The sequence below is a fragment of the Anas acuta genome, chromosome 4, assembly GCF_963932015.1.
Source record: "Anas acuta chromosome 4, bAnaAcu1.1, whole genome shotgun sequence".
In the NCBI taxonomy this organism is placed as follows: Eukaryota; Metazoa; Chordata; class Aves; order Anseriformes; family Anatidae; genus Anas; species Anas acuta.
In genome coordinates this window covers 65,040,624-65,064,901 of record NC_088982.1, presented here as the reverse complement: position 1 = coordinate 65,064,901, position 24,278 = coordinate 65,040,624, and the positions used below count along the sequence as shown (strand labels likewise).

The window sequence follows — 24,278 nt, the reverse complement described above, 5'->3', positions numbered from 1 at the left end:
AAGTTTATCTGAGGCATAAATATAGCCTTTAATAGCAGTATCCAACCAGAGAGATTAAATAGATGTGATTTTTTTTTTCCAAATGCCATAGTTGTCATTCTGACATGAAAGCAAACAACAACATCCTTTCAATCATCCAGTCTGTAGGCAGCTGATTCAGAATGAAATTAGGGCAGATGAGTTAAAGATGAATGAGCAGAATATTTAGTTGAGGTACTTCATTCTGCCAGAAGAATGTCCTTTTAAATTCTTGTCCTCTAAAGTCCTTAGGGATGGTCCTGAAGTGCTCCTGGCCTGTACAGAACAATGTTGCCATCCCAAAGAGCAGATAATGATGGTAATGAACTCCCAAAAGAATGCTAAAATGCACAGAAAGAAAACTTACAGAGAAAAAGACACTGAAGAGGTCTTGTGATGACCTTCTCAGTTCTGCGTCTGTTTGCAGAAAGGAGTTTTCCAATCACTTTTATGTAGTTTTCCTTGAACCTTTTGTGACATGGTTTATGATTCAACTTGTTCACGTATCTTGAACGAAAGCAAGAGTGCAAAGGTACCTGTTTTCTAGCAGATTGTATTGTGGCTCTTGCTACGATTTTTAACAACAGCAAAAAAAGAAAAAGGAATAAATACCCATCAGAGACAGAGGAATGTTTATGACGTTCCAGTTGAGTATGTAACGTGGGGTAGCAAGAAGTGTGACTACAGTCACCTTCACAACTACTTAAACACTATTGAAACTGTCTTTCAGAAGGATGATATATCATGGTGCAAAACATCATTTAAAAGCATACATTTTTTGTGAACAGTTTCCTGGCCTTGAGCTATATGAGGCTGAGAAATGGTCTGGCAAGGAGCACGCAGCAAGTGACAGATGGTCAGGCAGTGCTGGAAGACCATTCAAGCCTAGGTTGAGGACACAGAGGGACAACAAAATTCCCTATCACATGAATCAACCAACTTTCTCCTGCATATGTTCTTTTTGTAAGTGAGCAGATCTCACCTTTGCCTCTTATCATCTACTGCCTTCTTACCAAGCTGAAATTCACTTTGTTGTTCTAGTGATAAGCCTGTGTAATGAGTGGAATCAAGTCATTGAGTCCATGTGGGAGAAGGATAGGGTAACAAGAATCAGCATTTCTAAACTAGCTTCATTTTCCAGTTTTGTGTGAGAAACTTTAGGGTGAGGCACACTAACCTGGAAATAACTAACAGCTGAGCAGCTTAATCTAGTTGCTGCCCAGGGAAAAGATCAAGGGGCTAGCAAGTTTCCAGCCTTTCCCTGAAATCCAAGGGCAAAGTCCACACACATTAGGGGGGGAAAAAATAAATAAATAAAGATTTAAAAAAAAAAAAAAAGTTTTCTGTCCTCCTGGGAGAGGAAAAGGGTGAAAGGTTTGAAGTAGTGATGTGGGATTTTCCAGCCCATCTGCAGTGCTAGCTGAACATCTGTCTCTCTCTAACCACCTCCCACAGCAGTCTGCATTTGAAAAGACTTTTTTTTTTTTTTCCTGTTGACTTGTAATAGTATAAACCCAGCAGTTTTCCAGTGTGATTTGTGGCTGTTAATAAGTGAGTAGATTAGGTGCCAGAGTGAACAGCACTGAGCTAGTGAGGATCAAGCTGTAGTAATGATCTGGAATATCGCTGAGCAGGTCTGGAGGGGAAGTCATATGGCAGACTCCTCACCTTAGTGACAGCTGAGTTTCTTGGGCGAGGCCTAACTTTTAAATAATACAATTATACAAGGAAAACCTAATGAATCTCTTAGTTTCCTAGCTCTGCAGTCTGGACTTGCCTGATCTTATACCTCTGACACTATTTGACTCTCTGCTCACATACTTGCTCTGTTTCCTTTTTGTCTGTTTTGTGTCCCCCTGCTCTTGCACACAGACCAGGTTTATAGGAGAAGGTGTTCAGAACAAATTGCCCCCTTTGCTCTGGGGAAAAGAAGCAGCTTACCTTTAAGAAGAAAAAAGACAATCAAGTAGAGTCACTTGTTGCGTATCTCACCACCTGCTGCCCTGTTCACATTGGACAACATCCTCTCCATGATCAAACATCCATCCAATTTGATCCTACAGTCATCCTAAATTTTCTGAAGAGCAGGGACATTAACAGAGCCTTTTTCAGAAGTGCTTACCTCCTAGTATGAACACATACAGATCTGCAATTGTTTGCAAGTATTTTTCTTGAGTGGATAACCTTCCTAGGGCTTGTTCATCTTTAAGGTGACATTTGTTAGGCTTTGTTGTTGTTTTTTTTGTGTGTGTATGTGTGTTTGTTTTTGCAAATGCTGGCAATAGCAAATTCTGTACACTTTTTTTGTTTTTTATAGTTTGTTCTTGAGCAAAGGTATCAGACTGCTTCACCTCTGTATGGATTCAAGACTTGATGTATGGTGGTAATCCAGCAAGGGGATGCCCCTTTTCAAATTTTTGATAGTCTTTAAAAAGTGGATCTCTAAAGCCAGATTCCTAAGGTAATGATTGCAAAGAGTTTTTAGGAGTAGGTGAAGAGATGCAGAAAAAAGTTCTTCTGTTGTTAAATCACTGGCGTTAGACACTGATTATATATCATATTTTTCTCCATGATCTTTTTCTGCATTAGCATCTAAATATGAAATAGAAAATGTTTCAATTCCTCCTCTTTGCCTGTAGGTATCTCTATGCCCATATATAGCATCCAGTAAAATGGTAAAATATTTTCTGGGATTTCCTACGTAAGAGCAAAAACAAAAGGAACTAAAAGGAATTCAAAAATATTGAGCAGCTTTTGATTCCTGCTGGCTTTACTGGTATTTCTGGCTATTCAGCAGTTTTGAGAATCAGACTTATTTGATTTCAGAGGCTAGCTTCAATCATCCTGTTTATGCAGGACGCCTGTCATTACACTAGCATACATCAAATTTTATTTTTATATGTACATCTGCCTGCAATCATATATGTGTGCCTAGTTTGTGGTAATAAAGAAAATGTGTCCATAAATAGGATGTCAGAGAAAACAAATTGTGGTAGGAAGCCTACTGTGCATCCACAGCTGGTGAAGTATCCAGCACTTATCTTCAAGAAGATCCCATGTGGAAATAAATCATCTTGCCTGGATTTTCATACTGTCTGAAGGGTTGCTGTGTGTTTTCTCATTCCCTCAAGTAGTCATCTGTGCATCAGGCATCTACATTCAATGCAAGTCCGGTAATCACGCTCTAAGCTGTGAATGATTGGTTTTCACGCCCTCCAGCTGACTTGGAAACAAGGACAAAGCTGTCACAGAGCCCTGCTTGCTCACAGCTGCCCTGGCAAGGTGCAGCCTGACCTCCACTCACTTCTAAGATTTGCAGGTTAAACATGCTGGCAATCTGAGCAAGGGCAGCTGAAACTGTTCCAAAAGAGGAATTTGTTTCTCCAAAGAGGAATGCAGACCAACGTGAGGAGTAGGGTGCTAGCTAATAAATTCAATAATTGCGCTGTAACTTCTCAACTTTTTTTTTTTCTTTCTTTTCTCTATCAGTTCTTGAAGGTATGCTTTGCTCTTTTACTGTGAAGCAGCAGTGTGTAGGATGAGATGGTACATGCAGGGGTAGCTGCATGGTGAGTGCCAGTCACACTGCCCAGGACGTAGCCTTGGCTAGGTGGTTGAGGCAGCCAGTTGCAGTACACCTGAGACTTTGCTAAACCCAGACATCATATATCTTGTTTGAGCCACTGTTTCAATTAGTGCTAATTATAGTAATTAAGTAATTTTGCTACCACCCTGAGGGGCAGTAATTCAAATCAAAGCTGATGTCCTTCACCAGTCCTTCCCTCATGGAGTGTGTTGTTTCACTCACGTGATAAATGTAAAGCTAAATATCCCTGACTCAAGCCCAGTAGAAATGAGAAATCCAGAAGAAACCCTAGGTCTGGAAAATCCTAACCCATGACACGAGTGGGGATGTTGCAACAGCTGGTGTAAGTCAGCATGGCCCTGCAGAGGGCTAGGGCACTGTGCCATGTCGCAACAGGCAGAATTTTGGCTTGTGTATGGCTCCAGTAATTGACTCTTGATATTATTATTAGCTTTGAAGAGAACTATGAGGTAAGACATGCTGGGTCTCTGTTTCCAGTGCAGTTAAATTGTAAATACTGTAAAATAGCTGAGAAGAGAGTTTTATTGAACTAATTTCCAGATTTTGCATTGCTATCTCTTTAATATTTGCTGTCTTAAGGAAGTATGTCTGGTTTTAGTTTGGTTCTGACACAGATGAGGTTTCCTGAGTCTCAGACACTAAATAAGAATTTGTCAAATTTATCTTATAAGTCTTGTGATTTCTGAGAATTTGGAAGAAGAAAATGAAATTATTCTTAAGGCCATGAAAATCCACTTTTAAAGCAGTGTAAAAAACTGTAGGCAGGTGGGTTCCTTAGCTGCCCTTGGTGGGGCTGGAAGAATAGAAGTGCATCAAATTTAAGGATATAAATACATGTTTTGAATAATCCATTGTTAGGGGACAAATCTAATAGGAGAAAGGAGGATGGTTCCTGAAATTGTGAAGTATGAGAGATTTTTATGCACCTGTGTTGGCTGCGAGAGCAATTCTGAAAAGCTATTACCATCAGACACCTGTGGGATAGACTACATATAACAAGCTGTTCCCAAAATAAGCCATTGTACAGCACAGCTGTTGGTGCTTTGCTTTGCTGCAGAAAGGCTGTGGTGTTGACTTTGTGAATGAGTTGGCTTCTTTACCCACAGAAATCACTACGGTTTCTTTGTTCAAGCACATCCACATGATAGCTGAAGAAGACTTAAGAACTTCTTTGTCTTGAAGAGCTCTCAGGTCATACAGTGGATTTCAGGACTCAAAGTTAGTGAGGTTGGGGTCTATTTTTACCAATACAGAATTAGTATTGGTACCAAGCCACCTTTTTTTTCAAGGTAAGAGCCAGAACATTTTCCCCTCGATTTTACTTGATCAGATATGCCACGGTGGTAGTCACTGTAATCTGGGAGGTTTTCTTAGATGTGTTTTTGTAACACCGTCTGTCAGCTCTGGGTGGAGATGGAAGAAAATGTGGTGTGAGTTACAGGTGTAAGTTTTCCAACATGTTCTTATCTATTACTTGCCTTCATTTTGGTTAGGTGGTTGGAAGCCCAGACAGATGCTCTGTTATGTATGCTGTTAAGCTGTTCTGTCTTTTTTTTTTTTTTTTTATATAAAAAAACAATGACAAATGTTTTCCCAGGCATTGCAAGGTGCCATTTAACATGTGTCATCCCATCCTTGGTTGGTTGGCTTCCTACCCTTCCCATGTTCCACATGCAGTCAATTACGATAATAATAATGAATAATAAAAATAATGAATGAGGCTATCTCATGCTTGTCTATGGTTTGGTCCAATTCTACCACGGTCTAAGTTCAAAATAAAGTGTATAGCCTCAGGTAAAGAAAAAGAAAGGAGTTTGAGACTAAGACAACAGCTTTTCCTGTAACAGGAAGACAAGAGTTTTCCTGTAACAGCCTCACGTACAGTCATACTGTAAGCTCTTGTGACTGAGGTGAGCAGGTTGGAGTCCTTGACTGAATTTACAGGTTTGTGTCACTGCCCTCAAAGGAGCCTTTAGTAGCGTTACATACACACCAGTGGATTGCTCCGATTTTATCTCTGAACACTGATGGCTTCTGGCTTCCTGCAGAGCCTCAGCACATCAGACAAAAAGTAGCTGTAGCACACTCTGCTTCCTCTCATGTTTTTTGAGAAGGTGTTTAGCAGGAACCAGGGAGGTTGTTTTGTCCCTTTTACCATGCTTATTGTCAATGGTAGTCAGCAGCGTGGCAGAGAGAGAACTTGAAGAAACAGGAAGCAAGTGCTGAGGTGGAGGCAGGAAGGGGAGATATTTTTAACTTATTTTAAAAAAGCCACAGTGACAGTTGTTTCAGCTGCCAGCCTCTTTATTCACATTAGTTGTCTTTCTTATAGCCAGGAGGCAAGAGTAGACATGGTGAGATCATCATCGTGCCTTTCTTAGGTTAATCACATGCCACAGCAAATTTTTGTTACAGTAATGAATGGTTATACTCTGCATCCTTCTTCTCTAATTACACGCCGCTTGGAGTAGTTCTTTTCCATTAGGACAATACTTGTAAGCAACAATGGATATGCCCTTTGCTGGGTGCCTGTTATGTATGGATCTATTCTCTTCTCTAGTATTGAGCCTGGTGTCTTCATTAAAATAATATGATATATGAGGAGAGCATAATTTCTCAGGAGTTAAAAAGTTGTAGTTGGCTCTTACTTTACACAAAAAAAAAAAAAATTCCTCCTCTTGTAGGCTCAGAGGCAAAATTTCCTTCCCTGATAGGTTGGTGAAGTAACGATGCTGCCACAACATGCTTCTCTGAGCACCAATAATATGGTTCATCCGCATCAAGTCAGGCCTAATTAATGGGGGTGCTGCCACCACTGCTAGGGCTGCTTCTGCCACATGAATGGTGTTTGCATGCAGTGTGCTGGGGGAATGATCTTATGGGAAAGGTTGTGATGGAATTGAAATTTGCATTCAAGTAACTGAAAGCATGTCAGGTAACATCCTTTGTCCCATAGAGCCACCCTTTCCAGACAGGTGTACTTAGCAGCAGCTAGGTTTTCCTAGCTGCACAAAATGTGGGTTTCATGTTGGTCCAGCTCACAGTAGACGTATGTCTGTGTAAACTGCACCATCACAGCTGTCACTAGTTGACTGGGACTCTTAGCAGAGAAAGCAAGAATTGTATGGGCACTAAGCCAGCACTATGCTTTCATCTCTGAAGATGATTGTTCTGTTTTAAAATGAAGTCACATTGGCATTATTGTGTAGGAAAGGGGTATTTATCATTAGCTATTGTTAAACTGCTCTCTCAAAAAACAGTGCTTTTGTTTGTCAGTGGTCGATGTTCAAAGGCATTCAGTTGTATGAAATGCATTAATGAGGGGTTAGGTTTCACTGTAGTTGTACCAGGCAGAAAAAGACAGCAGAATATGTAAGGACTGAAATTCCCCCTTGTATGATGGGCAGTGTTCTTGCTTTCCACATCAAAGGTGGAAGTGGTGCTTGGAGGGTTCATACAACCCTCCTGGTAACCTTCAAACACCACTGTCTTGTTATTCAGCAATAAGCTAAAGGAACCTAACATGACACGAACTACATGAAATGGAGTCATCTACCTGATGTGGACAGCAGACTTCTGGTTTCCTTCCACATGTGTGTGTGACAGGAGCATGCATGCACATGTTCCTCTTGAAATAAGGCTTACCCTTGAAGTCAGGCAGCAACTTCCTCAAAAGTCACCTCCAGCATCAGGTACTGAAATTTTAAAAATGCTCTGATAAGTAATGAGGTTAAACATAACATGCCATTAAAAAATATATATATATAACAACAACAACAAAAGCATATAGCCCTGTGGCTTTTGTCAACATGTCGTGTCCCCTCTAGAGTGACCCACGTTATGAGCTGGGATCACAGCCATGCCTTATGTAACTGTTAGAGCTGGCTGCCAGCTAGGGTCGCTGCTGTTTGATTTGGCTGTTTTCACAGAGCCATTTCTCCTTCCTTTTCACCTTGGAGAAGAAAGACTGCCAGGCTCTTGGTGGAACTCTGCAGCAAGCCTGTTTTTCATCAGGGGAATTTTATATCAGGGTATATACAGGGGTATGAAGGCAGGACAGGCAGTGGGGCAGCGAGGGGACAGACAGTGTGGGGAGGAGGACATGGGGTGGTACTTGTGGAAGATGAGCTCAGGATGGGACAGAAGAGGGCTGCTTTCCTGGAAAGGCAGCTGGCACCCAGCCCTCCTGCTGGTCCATCCTGCTGGACTCACCCTTCATGGGGCTGTTTTGGGAGCTCCTGGAGGTCTGTGATAGTGTGAGTGGCTCAGGCTTCCCCGGAAAAGGCTTTTAACCTATGAGAAGGAGGTTGACTTTGAAGGACTCAAAACTTCAAGAGCCACAGAAGATGCCGAAATCCTTAATTTAAATCAGGACATTCAAAATCCTTTCCAAGTGCTGATTCCCAGTACACCACTCAAGGCTGTATTTTTTAACATTTATAAATATTGTTTTGAACTGGTTTGAAGTGTTTGAATGCAAAGCAACCCTTCTGAAAACTTGACAGAGTTCTGCAAAATTGTGGTGTCCCCATAAATCCGCAGCCACTTTGGCTTTATTCCCATGAAAACAAGCTGTTCTCTCGACACTACCACTGTACGTACCAGCCTTTGGCTGTGGCTGGGGAAAGTGCCCTCTTTGGAGCAGCCAGCCCAGCCTTGCAGTTCAGTGCTGTGGGGCCTTCGAAGGAAGGTCACTGTAGCTGTATCAGGGTAAAGAAACCAAAACTACATCTCTTCCAATACAATTTTTCACTGACAGAGATTACAAGCCAAGTGAAAACTGGAGTGAGACCTGAGCCAGTTTACAGTACTGTATTCTCTAGCAATCTGGAGGTCATGCTAAGGCTGCTGTGACTGATGCTTGTTTTTAAACTAGCATAAACACTGCAGAATTAAAATTATAGATGGGCAATCCTTTGTGCTCACTGCTAAGTACTAGAGAGTACTTAAGAGAGGTCCAGTCTCTGTTAGCCTCTTCTGCAGCCATCTGGGCACAGCACTTTCTGGACCACCAGGAGTACAGCAAGAGTTTAGAGAGTGCAGGGACCTTAGATTTATAGAGCGGAAAAAAAAAAAGCAATAGCTACCCGCAGAAGCAAAATCTGGCAATGGTATCTGCATTCTGCAGTGAAAAAAGCATTTTATTTTACTTGAAGGAAGATGCAAAGCAGTCTGCCTTGCTTTGGGTTAAGTCTAGAGACCACCAGCCCATCCGGTGGGATTGTGTAACCCATGTCCTTGTTTGTAGGTTGAGGGCAACAAGTTAAGCTGGCCTTTGCTCTTCCAAATGCAGAGCTCCCATGCTCTACACTATGCAAAGTTAAAGCCTACACCTGGCCTGGAGATGCAAGATGAGAAGAGTCAGCAACCAGAAACCTATGTTTCTTTAGTGTGTATAAAATCTCCCTCAGATAAACTTCTGGTGGCTGTTAGACTGATTGGCAGCCATCTCTTTCTGGGAAAAAAAAAAAAAAAATGGCAGTGGTATTTAACCACATCCTCACCTTAATTTTTCACCTAGTTTTCTTGTGTTTATTACCATCACAAAGCAAGCACAAGCACAGCCTGATGCTGTTCTTCAGCACTTTCTCTGTTTTTCCCTTTGGATTCATATCCCATTTTCCCTCTGTTCATTACATTTTTCATCACTGTGTCCTGGCACCTGTGCTGCCAGACCTGCTAGGTGCCGCAGGTGCTCATACCTTGTGCCCAGGAGGAATAGTGCTCGAGGCTTTGTCAAGAGGCCAGTCTGCTCTGGGAGAGCCCTGGCAGGAGCTGTTTTTTCTCTGGGGCTGTTCATGTGATTTTGTTGGTAGTTTTTTTGTAGGTAGTGTTGGGGATTAATAAACAGATGTGCATTAATTTCCAATAGTGATTAAAGCATGTCCTTTGGTTTAGAAAATCCTTACTCTCCTGATCGTCAGGAACTGGGTGAGCAGAAGGAGATCAGAGTGTGTTTCTGGGCCAGGACTTGAGGTTGGCCAGAGCTTTCAAGTGGTTGTGGAGTTTTTCTAAAGCAAACCTCCCTGCCCCCAACAAGAATGAGACTGAAAACCTTTCAGAATAAAACCCCAGACATTTAGAATTAGGAACTCAAGAATTAGAAATGTCACTTTTAATATAGAGAAAAATGAAAATAAATAAGCAAGATAAGAGTCTGTGCAGCCAGACCAAAGGCTTCTGAGTTGCAAGAGGCTCTGCCTTATCCCCTCTGGTCCCTGGGATATCCTTCCTGTTGCCCTTGGTGCCTGTCTGGATGCTCCCTGTGGGGCTTCTGCCACAGGGTTTTCCATGTCTGGCTTCTTCTCAGCTTTTTCCACCATTTGCTCTGTGGCCCACCAGGCTGAGCTGTCTTCCCTCCTTCTAGAGGTGTGCAACTTACCAGTCAGCCTTTTAAGGGAACAGAATAGCGAATGTGCAAATATGACACATGCCACTGTCACATCTTGCCCAGTTTCTGTCCTCAAGGCAGATGTAATAGAGCCAAACAAAGCTCTGAGCTGGCTTGGTGTGACCTTCGTACAACAGCAAGCACAGCAGAAAACAAATAGCCTTGTGCTGGGTGTGACACACTTGTGGCGGTGGTGGGAGTGCGATAATCTTTCCACAAATGAGATCACAGAAAGAGTGATGCTCTGACACCACCTGCAATAACAGGTGCTGTCCCCAGCTGCAGAAAGGGAAGTGGGACTTCAGTTCTTACTTTCTGACCATTTGCCTTTGTGTTTTGGACAAAAGACTGCAAAATGGGAGTTGTGCACCGTATTCTTGAAATCCCAACCCCACCTTTTTTGGGAACCACATGTACACAAGTTGTATCCCCTCTTGCATCCCCATGTGAAGTCCTATCTCCTTTCAGCATCCCAAAGCACGCTGAGAGACGGAAGCTGTATATATCTTGCATCTTCCCTCTTTGGGCCATCTCTTTTGTATTTTAATGAATATTAAAAGGCAATTTTATCTTTTACAGATAATTAGGAGGAAATAACCAATTAAGGAAATTTTTCATGAATGGAATAACTAAGACCCTTTGACACAAAGGAAAAAGCCACAACGTTTTACAGAGAAGAGAATAAAGAGCTAGAAAAAATGGGGGAAAAAAATGAAAGAAAGAAAAAAATGCAAAATTGGAAGGATGCATGTGCCTGTGTCTATATAAAATTAAAAGAAATGTGCTTCATGATCTGTCTACTCAGCGGTCTAATATGAGTTAGTGTTCCATAGTTTTTTCCTCAGATTACAAGACAAGAAGGGAGGCTGAATTCCCACTTTAGCAGGTGTTCATCTGCAGCATTAACCTGTGCCACTCGACAATGATTTTCATTATAATTTGACAAACCATAGGACAAGATTAGAAATCTTAAGAATAAATACTTAGTTCTTTTACTTATAAAGACAAAGCCAAAGGGCTCAAAGAATGTGGGTCTCAGTGACTGGAAAGCTGATAAGAATCTAGATGAGGGAGTGGGTACTTGATTTGTCTGGGAACTAGATTTTAATTGTTTTTCATTATTCACCTTTAAACTACTTCAAAATTGAGAGTAGTTGGAAATGCTGGTGGTCTTATGTGTGCTTTTGCAGATTTTCAGAATTTTTCAAAGGAAATGGTAGTCAGAATCTTACATTGAAATTTCCTGGATTTTTTTTTTTTTTATTATTATTTATTTATTTAGTAAATTGCAGATATTCTGGTTTTGTTGACATTCCAGTAAGCAATGAGAGGGAAATTTGCAATATTGTTTTACTGGGAAAGGGTGTTACCAAATAAATAGGAGTTTCTTTGCATTGTAGCTTGAGGTTAATAACATTAAGTCGCCTGGAAACTTCTTAGTGTTTTCTGTTTGCTTGCTTTTGTTTTTTTCTTTAAGCACATAAAGAAAACATGCTCAGTGACACAAGTGTGTGAAGGTCTGCTGGCCATGCAGGGACTCTGCCAGGCCATATAAGCTGAACATAGACTCTGCCAAATTAAAAACTTCTTGTTGTAAAGGTCCAGAAAAAAAAATATCTACATTGAGATAAGATTGACACAGTCAGGCAGACAAATGTGGTCTGAATGCATATGATGTAGGAGAGTTGTATTCATGTCAAAAATCTGTTCTTATTATTAAAAGAATGATTTTGACCTTTGGGGAGATATTAATTTCGCTGCCTTATGAAAGAAAATTTGGGATGATTGCTCCAGGTCAGGCATACAACACTTGCAACATTCACCAGCAATCTTAATTTGTTTTGACATGTTTTTTGGCTGTCCACTGAGTTTTGTTTTTCTTTTTTCTTGCAGTCAGTGTTGCTTGTTGGTTTGAATCCTTACTGCCTTGACAGTTGAGTAGTGTGTGTTCGCTGTGCCCACAGGTCTCAGCATTGTTCTTCACTCCTAGGAATAATAAAAATGCCTTTCCGATACTGTAATTAGCTGGTTTTGCTGCTTTTCTCTTGCATAAGACTTACATCCTGATTTTTTATTAATTTTTGAGAAAGCATTGTCAAAAGTTATCACATTTATTTAGACTATGACAGTGCCATTGGTTCCTGTCATTGGGCTATCTTAGTAAAGAGTCGAGCAATAAGATAGCTTCCATGACTGTGGCAACAAAGAAGTATTTAATATATATATCTCATATATTATTTTTTTTATTTTTTTTCTCATAATCTAATGAATTTTCAAGCTGGTCTCATGCAGGGGAACGACCTGGCCCCCCACTCTGTGTTTAGGGGTCGAGTGAAATGTCTAGGTTATACTCTGTTATCCCATGTCTCAGAATAGGGCTGCATGGGTTTATTGGGGCAGAATTTCCCCTCTTGGCATGACATGTCTAGGGCTAAGTAGCAGAATCACTTTTAATTAGCACTTGTGGCATCTAAATGTAGGCTTCAAAAATAAACTTTCTTAACCACACTTTCTAGTGATGCTGCTGAAGAGACACTAAGCAGGTGTGGGGTTCATGCGGGAGTTCAGGTCAGAACTAATTTATTGAATTGAAAAAGGGGGAATTGTTCCATCACTGAGCGGGTTTGAGTGAAGGACAGTGCTCCGTTGTTCAGAGTGCCTTTCACGGCTGCTTCTGACTGCCAGCATGTAGACCTGTGCTGGCATCAGTGCTGCTGTAGGATTTTCATGTGATGACACAAGCAATCTGTTTCCATTGAGAGCACTGGATTTTGGGTGCCGCTCTTTCGGAGGTTTTTATATAGTGAAGAGCCAAGCAGATTTGCTCTGCCTTCTTTTTTTTGTTCCAAAGATTTCACCATGTAGTATGGCACATATTAAGAATTCAGTTTGGTTTTGTTCCATTGTTTGTTTGTTTGTTTTAAAATAAACTCTTGACCTAAAAAAATGTGACCTGCCCAATTGTATATGCCAGTTTAGTTTGCACTGATACTTGGAAAAGCAAAGAAGAGAGTACCAGAGTTTAGAAACAGATGCCCAAAGCCATCTGCTCCTCTGCTCACGGTTATTAGACGTTCGGTCATGGTACAACAGCAGGAACTTGGAATGGCTCTCCTCTTCAGGACTCCACTAACTGGCATTAAAGTGAGCACAAAATGAAGCAAACATCTTGTAGGCGGTCACAAAGTTGTGCAGATTTGCAATCTGGTTTCCATAAACTCAGTGCGGCTTAAAAAGCTCAGTCGTCATTAGCCTTGGAGGAGACCCACTTTGGAGTGATACACGGCTGCGACCACAGATTGCAGCTCAGTGTCCTCCAGGGGCAGGATCACAGCTTATCAGGGCTGACTTAACCCAGCAGGCTCTGTGTATCTGTGGTTGGAGAGAGCCCAAAGATACTGTATAAAAAATAATGAATTATTAATATCCGGAAGACATAAAGTTTAATGAATAAGTAATAAGTTGCAGAGGTTTCCTTTTCTTAGAAAAAATAGGTTGTCTGTATTCTTTCAATTTTCCTCTCATTGAGCACTTTTCTTCTGTCATTCTTTCTATGTACCCTGAGATGCTGAAATATAGGGTGAATCTTACAGAAACTGAGAAAGTTATAGCACTGCCATTATGGTTGAAAGAGAGGAGAAGGGTAGGGATCTACCCTTTCGGGAGCAGGCTTGTACTGACACTGCCAGTGGGTAGGGAGGGTCTGGGACATCACAGCTCCTGCCAGCAGCATCTCCCAAGTCATTTTGCAAAGGAGACCCCGCTGTGTGCCTTTAGGGACATGGACACACAGAGGTAATTTTCCCAGCACCATCCCTCTGTTTAACATAGAGCTAAATGTTAGGAATGTCTCACAGGTCTCACTCAGGTGTTTTGCTGGCAGCATGAGCTGTGGAAAGCTTTTAAAAGAAGCTTTTCAGCTAGCATAGGCAACCTGCAATAAGGGTGGAGTGGGACTTAATCGCCGTCACCACTGCTCTTCTGGCACTGACAGACCAAGTTGTTGACCTTTAGCAGGACCTGAGCTGGGCCGTGCCGAGTCCTTTTGAAAGCTCCAGTCAAGAAGCAGGTTTTTGAGGTCGCCTCTTGCTTGAAGTCACGGTTTCTCTGCAGTTTTGGCCAGGTTTCAGCCTGGATAACTCTGCTCCACCTGCTTAAAATTCCTCCCTGCTGTTCCACTGGCTGTGGCATTCACTGCTGCTTTGAGCCCCTCCTGTTCAGTGGTGCAGGTGGTGCAGCTATGTTTTCCCCTCCAGTTTCATGTCACCTCTTCATAAACTGATTTTGAGATTGTCTGTGCCTGTGTTTATTGACCAGGCTATCCAGCAGGTTGCCTTTCCTCCATCTTCCTTTTACCAGTGAGGTAAACTCCGTGCACGTTAGGCTGAACTGACCCGTGTCAGCATTTCCTTGCTGGTGGTAGAGGGAAGGAAGGGCTCTCCGTGAGAGGAAGGGGACACCAGTGGGCAGCAAAGTGGGGAGATCACTCGTGTCACAGGGGAGTCCAGGGGGAATCATATCTTGTCTTCATGTATGCACAACAGGCAAGGCAGCAGCTGCTCAGTCACTTTCCACAGGTGGCTTGACACAGGGTTTTATCACTTTATTTTCTGACCTCTTGCTGCTAAGTATTTTCCCCCCAAACTTCCAGACACAGTCTGCTCCCCTTTCTGTGCTTCCCGTTTTCTCTTCGTATTTCTTGGTTTACAGTCCTTGTTATGTCATTACGTTTTCATTAATGTATCCACAGCAGGGCAGCTCTTACTGCTTTGTCCCTAGCATTGTCTTCTCCATCCAGACCTTGGAGTTGGGACATGCCTGAAATCTGTGTCTTTTATGTGATTTTTAAGCAGAACTGGGTGCTTCACTTTCCCCCTTACATGCAAGTATTTCTCTCCAAGCTGTAAAATAAATACATCTTGTACTTCTTATGCTTAAAACTGAATACAGCTTACACTGTGTTTCTTTTGTTGACAGATTAACTATACAGGAGAACGGTTGCTGGGAGCCTGCCCTGTCGGACCCGCCACCCCGCAAGAGCCCTCTGAGGAGGAGCTGACAGTGAGCTGCATCCCTGAGGCAGTCCATGGGGACTGTACCACATCCCCTGGGACCTGCCAAGCTCTCCCTAGCTTCCCCTCCCGAGGAGAAGGACTGCCCAGGAGACCTGCTGCCTGCTAAGCACCAGCCCAAGGTTGCTGCTGAAGAGAGAGCCAGCAATGGCTTCCCCTGCTCCGTGCCAGGCTCCGCAGCCACCCGCACCTGCAGCCTGAAGCGCACCGGCACCCAGGAGGCGTGCTGCAAGGAGGATGCTAACCAGCAAGCTGTGCTCCTTCCCAGCCTCTCCAGCCAGGCTGTGGAGGGGTGTCTGGCAGGCATAGGGCCAGCCCCGGCGGTGGAGGCGGCAGGGTGTGGGCCAGACATGATGCCAGCTCCCCAGAGCTCCCAGCAGTTCGTGCAGGGCAGCCAGGCGAAAGCAAGCCCCCTGGCGCAGGTGGAGGACTCTGCCTTGAAACCTCAGGGGACTGAGGAGCAGCCAGCTCTCCAGGTGTTGCAGTGCTCCTCTCCAGGCAGCCCAGCCAGGGGTAACGAGTCGTGTCTCCCCTCTCAGGCAAGCCTTCTGCAAAGAGAGGGGAAAGAGAGGGAAGCAGAAGCCGACGCAGCTGCCTGCCAGCCCACCTCTCCAGTGAGGGACAGGGATGCTGCCACTGATGCTGGGAGAGATCCACAGGCGGCTGTGGTGGCAAAAAGCGGGCCTGCAGGTCCTGAGCAGCTGTGTCCTGCTGACCAGACTGAGGCGGCGCAGAGCAGCACGGCAGCAGCCCAGCTCAGCTGTGAGGGCACACATCCCCTGTGTGATGCAGACACTGAGCCCGGGAGCTCAGGCCCGACCCAGCTCTCCAAATTCAAAGAAACTGGTACGATGACGGTCCAGTCGGAGAGCAGCTCTTTAACTCAGGAAGCAGCAAGCAGAACGTGGCGAGATGCCGAGGTTCAGGCTGTGGCCACTGTGGAGAATAAATCAGCTTCCACCAGCCCCAGCATCCTCGCTACCTTCTTAAAAGGGAACCCTCCTCCAGAGGAGAAGGAAGAACTGCACATCATTTACCAAGGCAGCGGGGGGCTGAGCCAGTCTGAACTTGTTAACAGCTTCTCCTCGCAGCAGAAGCCCCCATGTTCTCCTGGTGCAGTGTCAAAATTGACTGTTATGGCTGGGGCTGCTACAGCCCAAAGCCAGCCTGCCGGGCTGCCTGCTGCCCCACCTGACGCAGTGTCCCCAGGCTCAGCAGACAATGCAGAACCTACTGTCCCCTTCTCCCCTGCAGCCATCACCTCCCGAGATACAGCTGTGGATAATACTGAAGGGATGGGTCCAGCCAGCAGCGGTGAGGCTGCTTCTGCACTGCCTACAGATGCTGCGGCCCTGTCGAAGCCAGTGCCTGCCCAGCAGCTTGCCATCAGCCCCAGTGATCAAACCACAGCACCGTCTGCTGCTGGTGAAATAAACATCACTGCTGCTGCCAGAACCGAGAGCAAGGTGCAGTGTCTTGTGCATGACACGGGAAGCAGCCAGTTACCTTCACTCTGTAACCTGCAGAGTGAAACCAAGCAGAACGAGGCCCTGGGTGGCTCTGAGCAAAAGCCAGTGCCATGTAAGGGTGTGAACGAAGTGGAGGCGATTCCTCAATCTGTGGTAAAACCAAAGGGAGAAAACTTGATGGTGCTTGATGCCCAGGCAGGGGCAAATGCTGGCAGAGAGCCCGTCGGTGGAAAGGCTTGCTCGGAGGAGGTCGGTGAGAAGGAGCAGAGCGGCCGCCAGGGTGAGATGAGGCCGACTCCGATGGCCAGCAGGCAGGCTCTGCCGGTGGGACCAGTGGCTGCTCCAAGCTCTGGACATGTCACCCCTCTCCTGGAGGTTTCGGCAGCTCCCCAGCAAGCCAAGGAGTCCAAGCATGAGCTCCATGCTGCAGCTCTTCCTTCTTCGGTTCAGGCTTTGCCAAACCGCGGGGAAAACAAGAAGCAGACCGCCTCCGCCATGGAGGCGAAAGTACAGGTGAAGCAATCCAAGCACGTTAGGGATGTTGTCTGGGACGAGCAAGGCATGACGTGGGAGGTCTACGGTGCTTCCCTCGACCCTGAGTCCTTGGGAATCGCTATCCAGAACCACTTACAGAGACAAATCCGGGAACATGAGAAACTGATCCGGTCTCAGAACAGTCAGAACCGGAAATCCATTTCCTCAGACACGTCCTCAAATAAGAAACTGAAAGGGAGGCAGCATAACATATTCCAGTCCATGCTGCAGAATTTTAGGCGTCCCAATTGCTGTGTCCGACCTGCTCCGTCATCTGTGTTAGACTGAAGTGGTCCGCAGGGGTGGGTGGATATCTGCAGTGGTAGTGAGAATCCTTCCCCTCGAGTCTCAAGTCCTGCTGTTCAGTTGTGTTATTGGGGTTGCAGTGCAGCAACAGTGGAAATTATTGCCCTTTGTTTTCTGAGTAGCCACTCACCCCGTCATGCCTTCGTCATTGCCACAGCTGGTGTATTTCCACATGGTGCCCCCATCCCGTCCACCCTCAGATGAGAAGCTAGGCACTTAGCAAAAGCACAAATTTGCATTGCCACCTTGTGGCAGGGAGAACAGCATCTTCTGATAAAGCAAGAAGCAGAGGGATTATCAGGATCGTTGTCAGAAATTACTGGTATGCATCGCAAGGTCTTATGCAGAGGGATAGGCTGGGGGAAGCTGGATGAGGTGAAACTAAGGTTAAACAGCTGTTTAACCAAGCTGTGAAGCAAGACAACTTTCCTTATGTTTAAGTTACCCACACTGAGGCAAGTCTGTAAAAAGGCTGTGAACTGTTGATGCAGTGGCGCACAGTTTTTAGGTGAGCTGAAGTGAGACGGTTCTTCTTTTCCTCTTGAAATGGAGAATGAAGGAAAGAGTGAGGATCAGGGCTGAAGAACTCTCTTTGGGAGAAAAAGTTGAGTAAATGGGGTTTTGCTGGCTGGAAGGGGAGGTGAAAGAGGAGTGTGCAAGGTGTGTGCAAGCAGGCAATGCCTGCAGGTGAGGCCAGCCACGAGAGGACACGCAGCCAGGTCTCCTGGCACAGTGACACACCAGCCCAGGCTCTCAGTAGCCTCCAGAAGTGCTGAATGCTGCTCCTGTAAAAACACTTTTTAAAGTGGTGTGAGTCTTTTTTCTCTCTCTAGAGATGCACGGAGATGTTTTAAAGTAGGAGCAGGCTGTGCTGTGCACCTAGGTCCATGAGCCTACATGTCTACTGTGTTACACTGCTCTGACTTTTTAAGCCCTTACCTGAATCTGATCTTTTTTTTTTTTTTCTGCAGTATATTGGTGCTTTTCTCGCTGCCTTTCATAAACTTAATACCATTTATTTAGCCTGTGCATATCTTGTTTTACCAAATGTTCTCTATATTATAAATCGTTGTATTGTTAACTTGAAGCATTTACTTTACACAAGTATTGAAATCTTGAGACAATCTTTACTGTATTTCTAATGTTAGAGAAGTTGTAGCATCTGCCAATAAAAGGTAGCTTAGTGACTGTTTCTCCAGAAGTGTGATATACAATAATGTCTCAAATGTACATTTGTCACATTTCTCGGCTTAACAACATTTTTCAACCTAGGAAATGTTTCTCACTAGTTCTTCATTCCGTCCACCAGTGCTTATAGTAGGCTGGGGAACTCCTGCAGCTTATAGAAAGTTTATTTTTCAAGGGATTGGGATATTGTAATCCTGCCAAGTGCTAGAGTTAAATAGGAGTTACTTTTATTCCATTAAAGATTTTTTATAAATCATGATGATAATTTATTTCTGTCTGTAGTACCACACATCTGACTTACTCTGTAGATCTTACAACACAGTGTAAACAAACATGAATATCCTTTCTTTTTTCTTTTTCTGTGAAGCAGCCATGAGGTGGTCCACTTGTATTTAGGAGGCCAGGCTTTTTGAGTGTATTGACTGCCAAGCTTTCAAAGCAGCTGTTTCAGGGCTTTTTTTTTTTTTCCCCCAGTTAGGAGGTAAAACACTGTAAGGTTTCTGTAATGGACAATATTTAAATCTATTTCATTGAAAGTTGTTGCCCCTATGCTTGGTACTCCTAATTGACTCCTAATTTTCCTCCGGTATGTATTTGGAGTTTTATGGAACCTCCTCATTCCATGTCTGTACATTATTTCAAGTTGTCTGCCGCCTGATGCTGAACTGGTGAATCTGAAATACCGTATCAGAGAGTGTCTTCCCAGGTCCGCCTACTAGGAGGAAAGTCTCCTGTCTCTTTTTTGTTAGTACTGCTGTTTCCATTACCTTCCTAGCAGTGTCTGAGATGTGAGTTTCCTGTGAAATTTTGTGTGGGATTAATCTCGGCAGCATCATTAGGTTAGTTGACAAGTTCGGTGTCTCTTACCATGTTGTGTCTGTGTCAGCCATGAAGAGGTTCCCAGAGTTTTCTGTGGTGTTTGCTGTCTCCTGTCCAGGTACAAAGCTTTGCGCAGCTCCTTCCTACACCTTCACCTCCCTTCTGCCAGCTCCCTCTTTAGCTGCTGCCCAGCCTGTCCTCCTGTGAAACCGTGTCCCTTGACTGAGCTCGCGTCCCTCCCTCCACTGCCCTCCTCATTGCCAGCTTGCTCTGAATTGTCCCTTTACAAATGTGTCCGGTCTGAATATATAAATGGATTGTCATATTCTTCCCGAGGAGAATAAATGGATATCATGCACTCAGCAATTTCCATGAGCTTTATCCTTCAGCTCCAGCGCTCCTAAATGTTTCTACAGTATGGGTATGAATGGCTTTATGGAGGCCAAACTGGACTTAGCAATGAGTAAGCACTGCAATTAACACTTCTTCACAAGGAACCAGAGATTTCCAGGTACCCTGCAGCTGCTCCAAGCTGTGAGTCTGCACCAGCTGGTCCACTCCCACCTTCCCCCCACACCCACCACCCTTTCTTCCAGGGAAATTTCACCAATACAAAATGCTGGTGGGTAGATTACCAACTGGATGCATCTAAATAACTGCATGGACGTAGCTGGCTACACCACGGTGCTCAGCAGAGTGGTGTGGTTTTGTGTTCTGTGAGAATACTCATGCACAGACAACCTGCAACACGTCAGCAACACCGTCTTGTGGACACAGAGATCCTGCAGGTGTGCATTCACAGCCAAGCAATATCGTGCCAAAAACACACAAAAAATGAGTCAGTAATCACCAGCACATCTCATGTGAAATACTTTGTTTTCTCTTTGCCCTGTTAGTGCAGACTGTAGGCAACCTGCTAGCGTTCCACTGGCAATTTGTGCTTTCTCATGCATACAATGTTTAAATAACTTATGTGAATCCTTGGAGGGATGATGCATGTTTCACCAGAAGGAAAACATGTTTTGGGTAGCAATTAGCAAATATGCGTGTGAATAGTCCTTTAGCAGCCAAGAAAGACTGTTCTTGGTGTCACATCAGTGTCAAAAATAGAAGATACTGTATGGCAGAGGGTAGGGGGAGGTGATCCACATGCCTTCATCCTCTTCTTTTTCCCTGCCCTATGAGTCAGCACCACAGAGTGTAAGTTCAGTGGTTAACAACCCAGGAAATCAATTTGGTATAATGAAAAGAGGGTTCAAAACAGAAATTACTTTGTCATTCCCAAGAGAAATCTGTACAAGGAAAAATAAAAACAAAGGACCTGTGTTTCAGCCCAGACAGCTGAAGTAACTCGGTATGTTGGAAGCTTCAAAAAATCAAAATTCAGTTTGGTGGAAGATGAGAAATTCTGGAAACAAGCTTAGTGTCAAAGAACCTCTGTCAGTGCATCTTCTGGGGAGATTGGTGTGGCCAGAACCAAAGCCAGAACAGTTAATAGGAATGCAAATCTATATTTCAATGTTTCCAATATGTATTGAAGGAGAGCCTGGTTGCAGGCAGTTTGCAGCATGGCTCCAGATTTTGTGTTGGCTCGGGAAAAAAAAAAAAAAAAAGTGAGGAAAGATTTGGAGACAAGGAGGAAGATACCTGTCCTCCCTATTTCAGAGGTAGGAACCCTTCCTTTGAACATATAGGAAGGAATTGCTGAGAAAAATGAGGAAGAAAGGACCAAATGAAAACTAAAACGTAGGTGATACAGGTTCTTCATGAGGATATTTCTAATCCTATGTCCATAAAGCCACTGGTTTACTAAATTTTTGCAGTTGTCCCCACTTGTTCATTCTGACCTCACAGATTTTTCATGTTCTTGGTGACCGATGTTTTTTAGGAAGATGAACATTTCTGAAGGCTGTATATATTGCTGGTGTGTATAGATATGTCCAAATACAATTCAACAAAACTGATCTGAGAAACTAACTGGTGATCCCAGTAGGTGAACAGCCTCAGTTTATTACCACTACTGTCACATAAGAGCTTGTAAAATGCATTGTTTGGAGAAGCACCTTCAAGGAATTCAGAAAAAGTGAAGGAAATTTCTTTATGCTCTAAGGCAAATAAAGCAAAAAAGCATTTCTTTATGCTCTTAAAATCTTTATGCTCTAAAGATAATCCTTTTTTTCTTGAAAGTCATGACTGCTTTGAAATGTTAAAGTTGGAAGCGGAAATGCAAATGAAAATTAGAGTTGAAGTTGATGGGAGATTTCTTTGTGATGCTATTGGTTTTCAGTTTGGAAATTTGGTGGAATCTACCACATCAGCATTTTATTATTTAGTGCAGTTTGTATAAGCATAAAAGTAAAATTTGTATTAGCTTATCAGGCTGATTTTCCATTGCCTTTTTCCATGTCTATCTCTTTACACCTTTTAAAAATGAATGTAGAAGGCAGAGTAAACCTTTCACAGGCAGCTTATGGAGATGGTGGCTCCGAATAAGAGACCTGTTCATCAAGCTCCATGGCCTGGAGTAATACAAAGCCTCTTGTAACCTTTTTTTTTTTTTTTTTCCTGTTGTAGTAGCATCTCAGACTTTGCTTATTTATTTTTCTAGTCACTGTGTGATGCTCCTACAAGTGGTCAGTGTCTTCACAGTCATCCCAAAGGTATGCAGACAGATTCCTATCTAAATGCTGCACACTACCAAATACCTCTGGAATTGTGAGATGCTGCAGTGGCCCATGAGCCTGGAGGTCAGTTCCTGTACATTAAAATGGCTGAAATGTTCTCGTAGGGGCCTAAATTTCATTATTTCACCTGAGTTAGTACAGATATTTAAAGTTCTGATCAGCTGAACCGATCTGAATTGAAATGAACACCATTCATTTCTTTGAAGCTCTGGCATTTATTAATTTATCTGTTCTGTCCTTTTCTGACTAGCTCTTCCTTCCCAGTATTTATAATATGGATTTTGAATCAAATCCTGGCAAGGAATATTTTGTGATGTGAAACTTATCCTTCATCATTGAGGCTTTTCTGAACACAGAAACTAATAGAGTCCAAACACACAGAGAAGAAATATTTTTTCCTCTAGGAAAAAGTTTGCTGTAGGTCACCTTGTGTGTGCATACATGTACATGTACGTGTTTAAAAGGGCTGTACATGTGTGCAGGTCTCATGCATTACTCACACTCTAAGATTTTTTCCCTTTCCCCTTTCTGACTAAATGCTGGAGGGTCAGCATTTTCTACAACTTTGAGGCAAGTTTAGGTTATTCTTCAGTAGACACACAAGGATTTGGTCTCTAAAAAAATCCCATTGCTCTTGCTAAAATAAAAGAGTTGGCCAACCTCTGTGTCTAGACTGTCAACAGAAAGCACAGTGGCTGGGTGTACAGAGATACACACTGACTCCAGAACTTTGTGGGTATCCACACAGTATATACAAATGGGTTTCTGCACAAAGACAGATAGCAGATGGGTGATAGCAAGTATCTGAGCTCGTGAGGGGCAGAATCACATGAACCAAGTCCTTCCTGACGTACTAGACCTTGAGGTTTTGTTAGGTTTCTGCTGAGGCTGACAACCTCTGGGGTAGAAATAAATGACAGCAAAGTCTCCAGCAGCTGTGTGCTGCAGAATCCAAGACTCTTGAGATGCTTCTCAGCAGCTCATCTAGCTGATCCATCTGTTAGAGGGTTCTCCCCAAAACACATCCTCTAGCTCAGTTCACAGTAAGTATTTTCAAGTACATCAAACCCAAGTGTAGACACTGACCTGAGGAGTTTCAGTAGCAGGGAAGAGAAAAATCCAAGTGTTCGTGGTACATAAAATCAAGCCTCAAGCCTGAAGCTGAGGTCTCAGTAGCACACTGGAAAGTGATGGGAGTTTGTACCCAGGGCTAAAGGGAGAGAGGGTGGATGACCTCTGAATTCCTGGCTGTTGCAAACACCATAAAAATGATGGCCATAAATCAGTCAGCAGAAGAAGAAAACCAATTTTGGGGCTTCTAATGATGACTAATATTATTGTGGCTTTATTATTTTTATAGTTATACTGACTGAATGTGATGTACTGTACAAAGTAAAGCTAGTTTTAGGCTTCCAGATGTACTGTAGCATTTATTTGAGACATACCAAGAAAAGTTTGCATGTGAAGAAGTCTTACAATGATATAAAGCAATGTTACCCACCTGATTGACTTCCTTAGGAATTTAATGTTTTGCTGTTTTACATCTTCTGGTTTCCATGCTGAGTACAATAAAATTAACACTGTCTTAATTACTCTGGGTCTCTGTTTGTAGGGTGAAAAGGGCAGGATTTTAGGTTTGTAGTGACACTGTCTAGTAAATTGTCATCCCCCACATCTAAAACTCATGCACAACATGCACCAAGTGGTGGAGGTGAGGTGCTGGTAGTATCAGCATCAGAATAACTTTGAACCCTCTTCTGCCCCTAAAGGAAACAGAAGTTTTATCTCATGGTACAAATGAGCATAACAGAGAACGGCAGAGTAGTATTTTGGTCTGATGGTGTTAGAGGTGTAGTATTTCACCATGCCTACCTCCTGGAGGACACAGCAACCCTACCTAGACTTACTCTTTACTATGGCTATGGCTTGGGAAATAGGGAAAATCATTTCCTACCTTCCTACATTGCCATGCTCTGAGAGGTAAGAGGAGTGAAACAGGTCCTGGGAAAATGTGGTTATGCAGTGTCTCTGCTGCTGGGGAAACTCTGGCTTTCCACCCAGAGTTGGAGCTCTCTTTCCCAAAATAATAATTAGCTATTTCCTTAAGTGTGTTTCTGTACTCTTTGTACCTTGTGGTTGGCTATGAGAGTTCAGGCTACTTCAGCTAAGTGCTCAGTGTTTTGGGCAATC

The 24,278-nt window shown here is 43.5% G+C and overlaps 1 protein-coding gene across 5 annotated transcripts in view; it reads left to right on the top strand.

The window, feature by feature from the left end:
- The window catches only part of GPRIN3 (GPRIN family member 3), a 32,191-nt gene extending 11,433 nt beyond the window's left edge, over positions 1–20,758 (top strand). For 3 of the 5 annotated variants that reach the window (XM_068681699.1, XM_068681703.1, XM_068681700.1), the window contains exon 2: positions 14,994–20,758. In XM_068681699.1, coding sequence (XP_068537800.1) covers positions 15,103–17,379 — 2,277 coding nt within the window. In that variant the 5' untranslated portion in view covers positions 14,994–15,102 and the 3' untranslated portion in view covers positions 17,380–20,758. Of the gene's footprint in view, positions 1–3,290; positions 4,075–4,731; positions 4,915–14,993 lie in introns of those variants that run through there. The other 2 variants (XM_068681702.1, XM_068681701.1) reach the window with 2 other exon arrangements.
- The last annotated feature ends 3,520 nt before the right edge of the window (positions 20,759–24,278 follow it).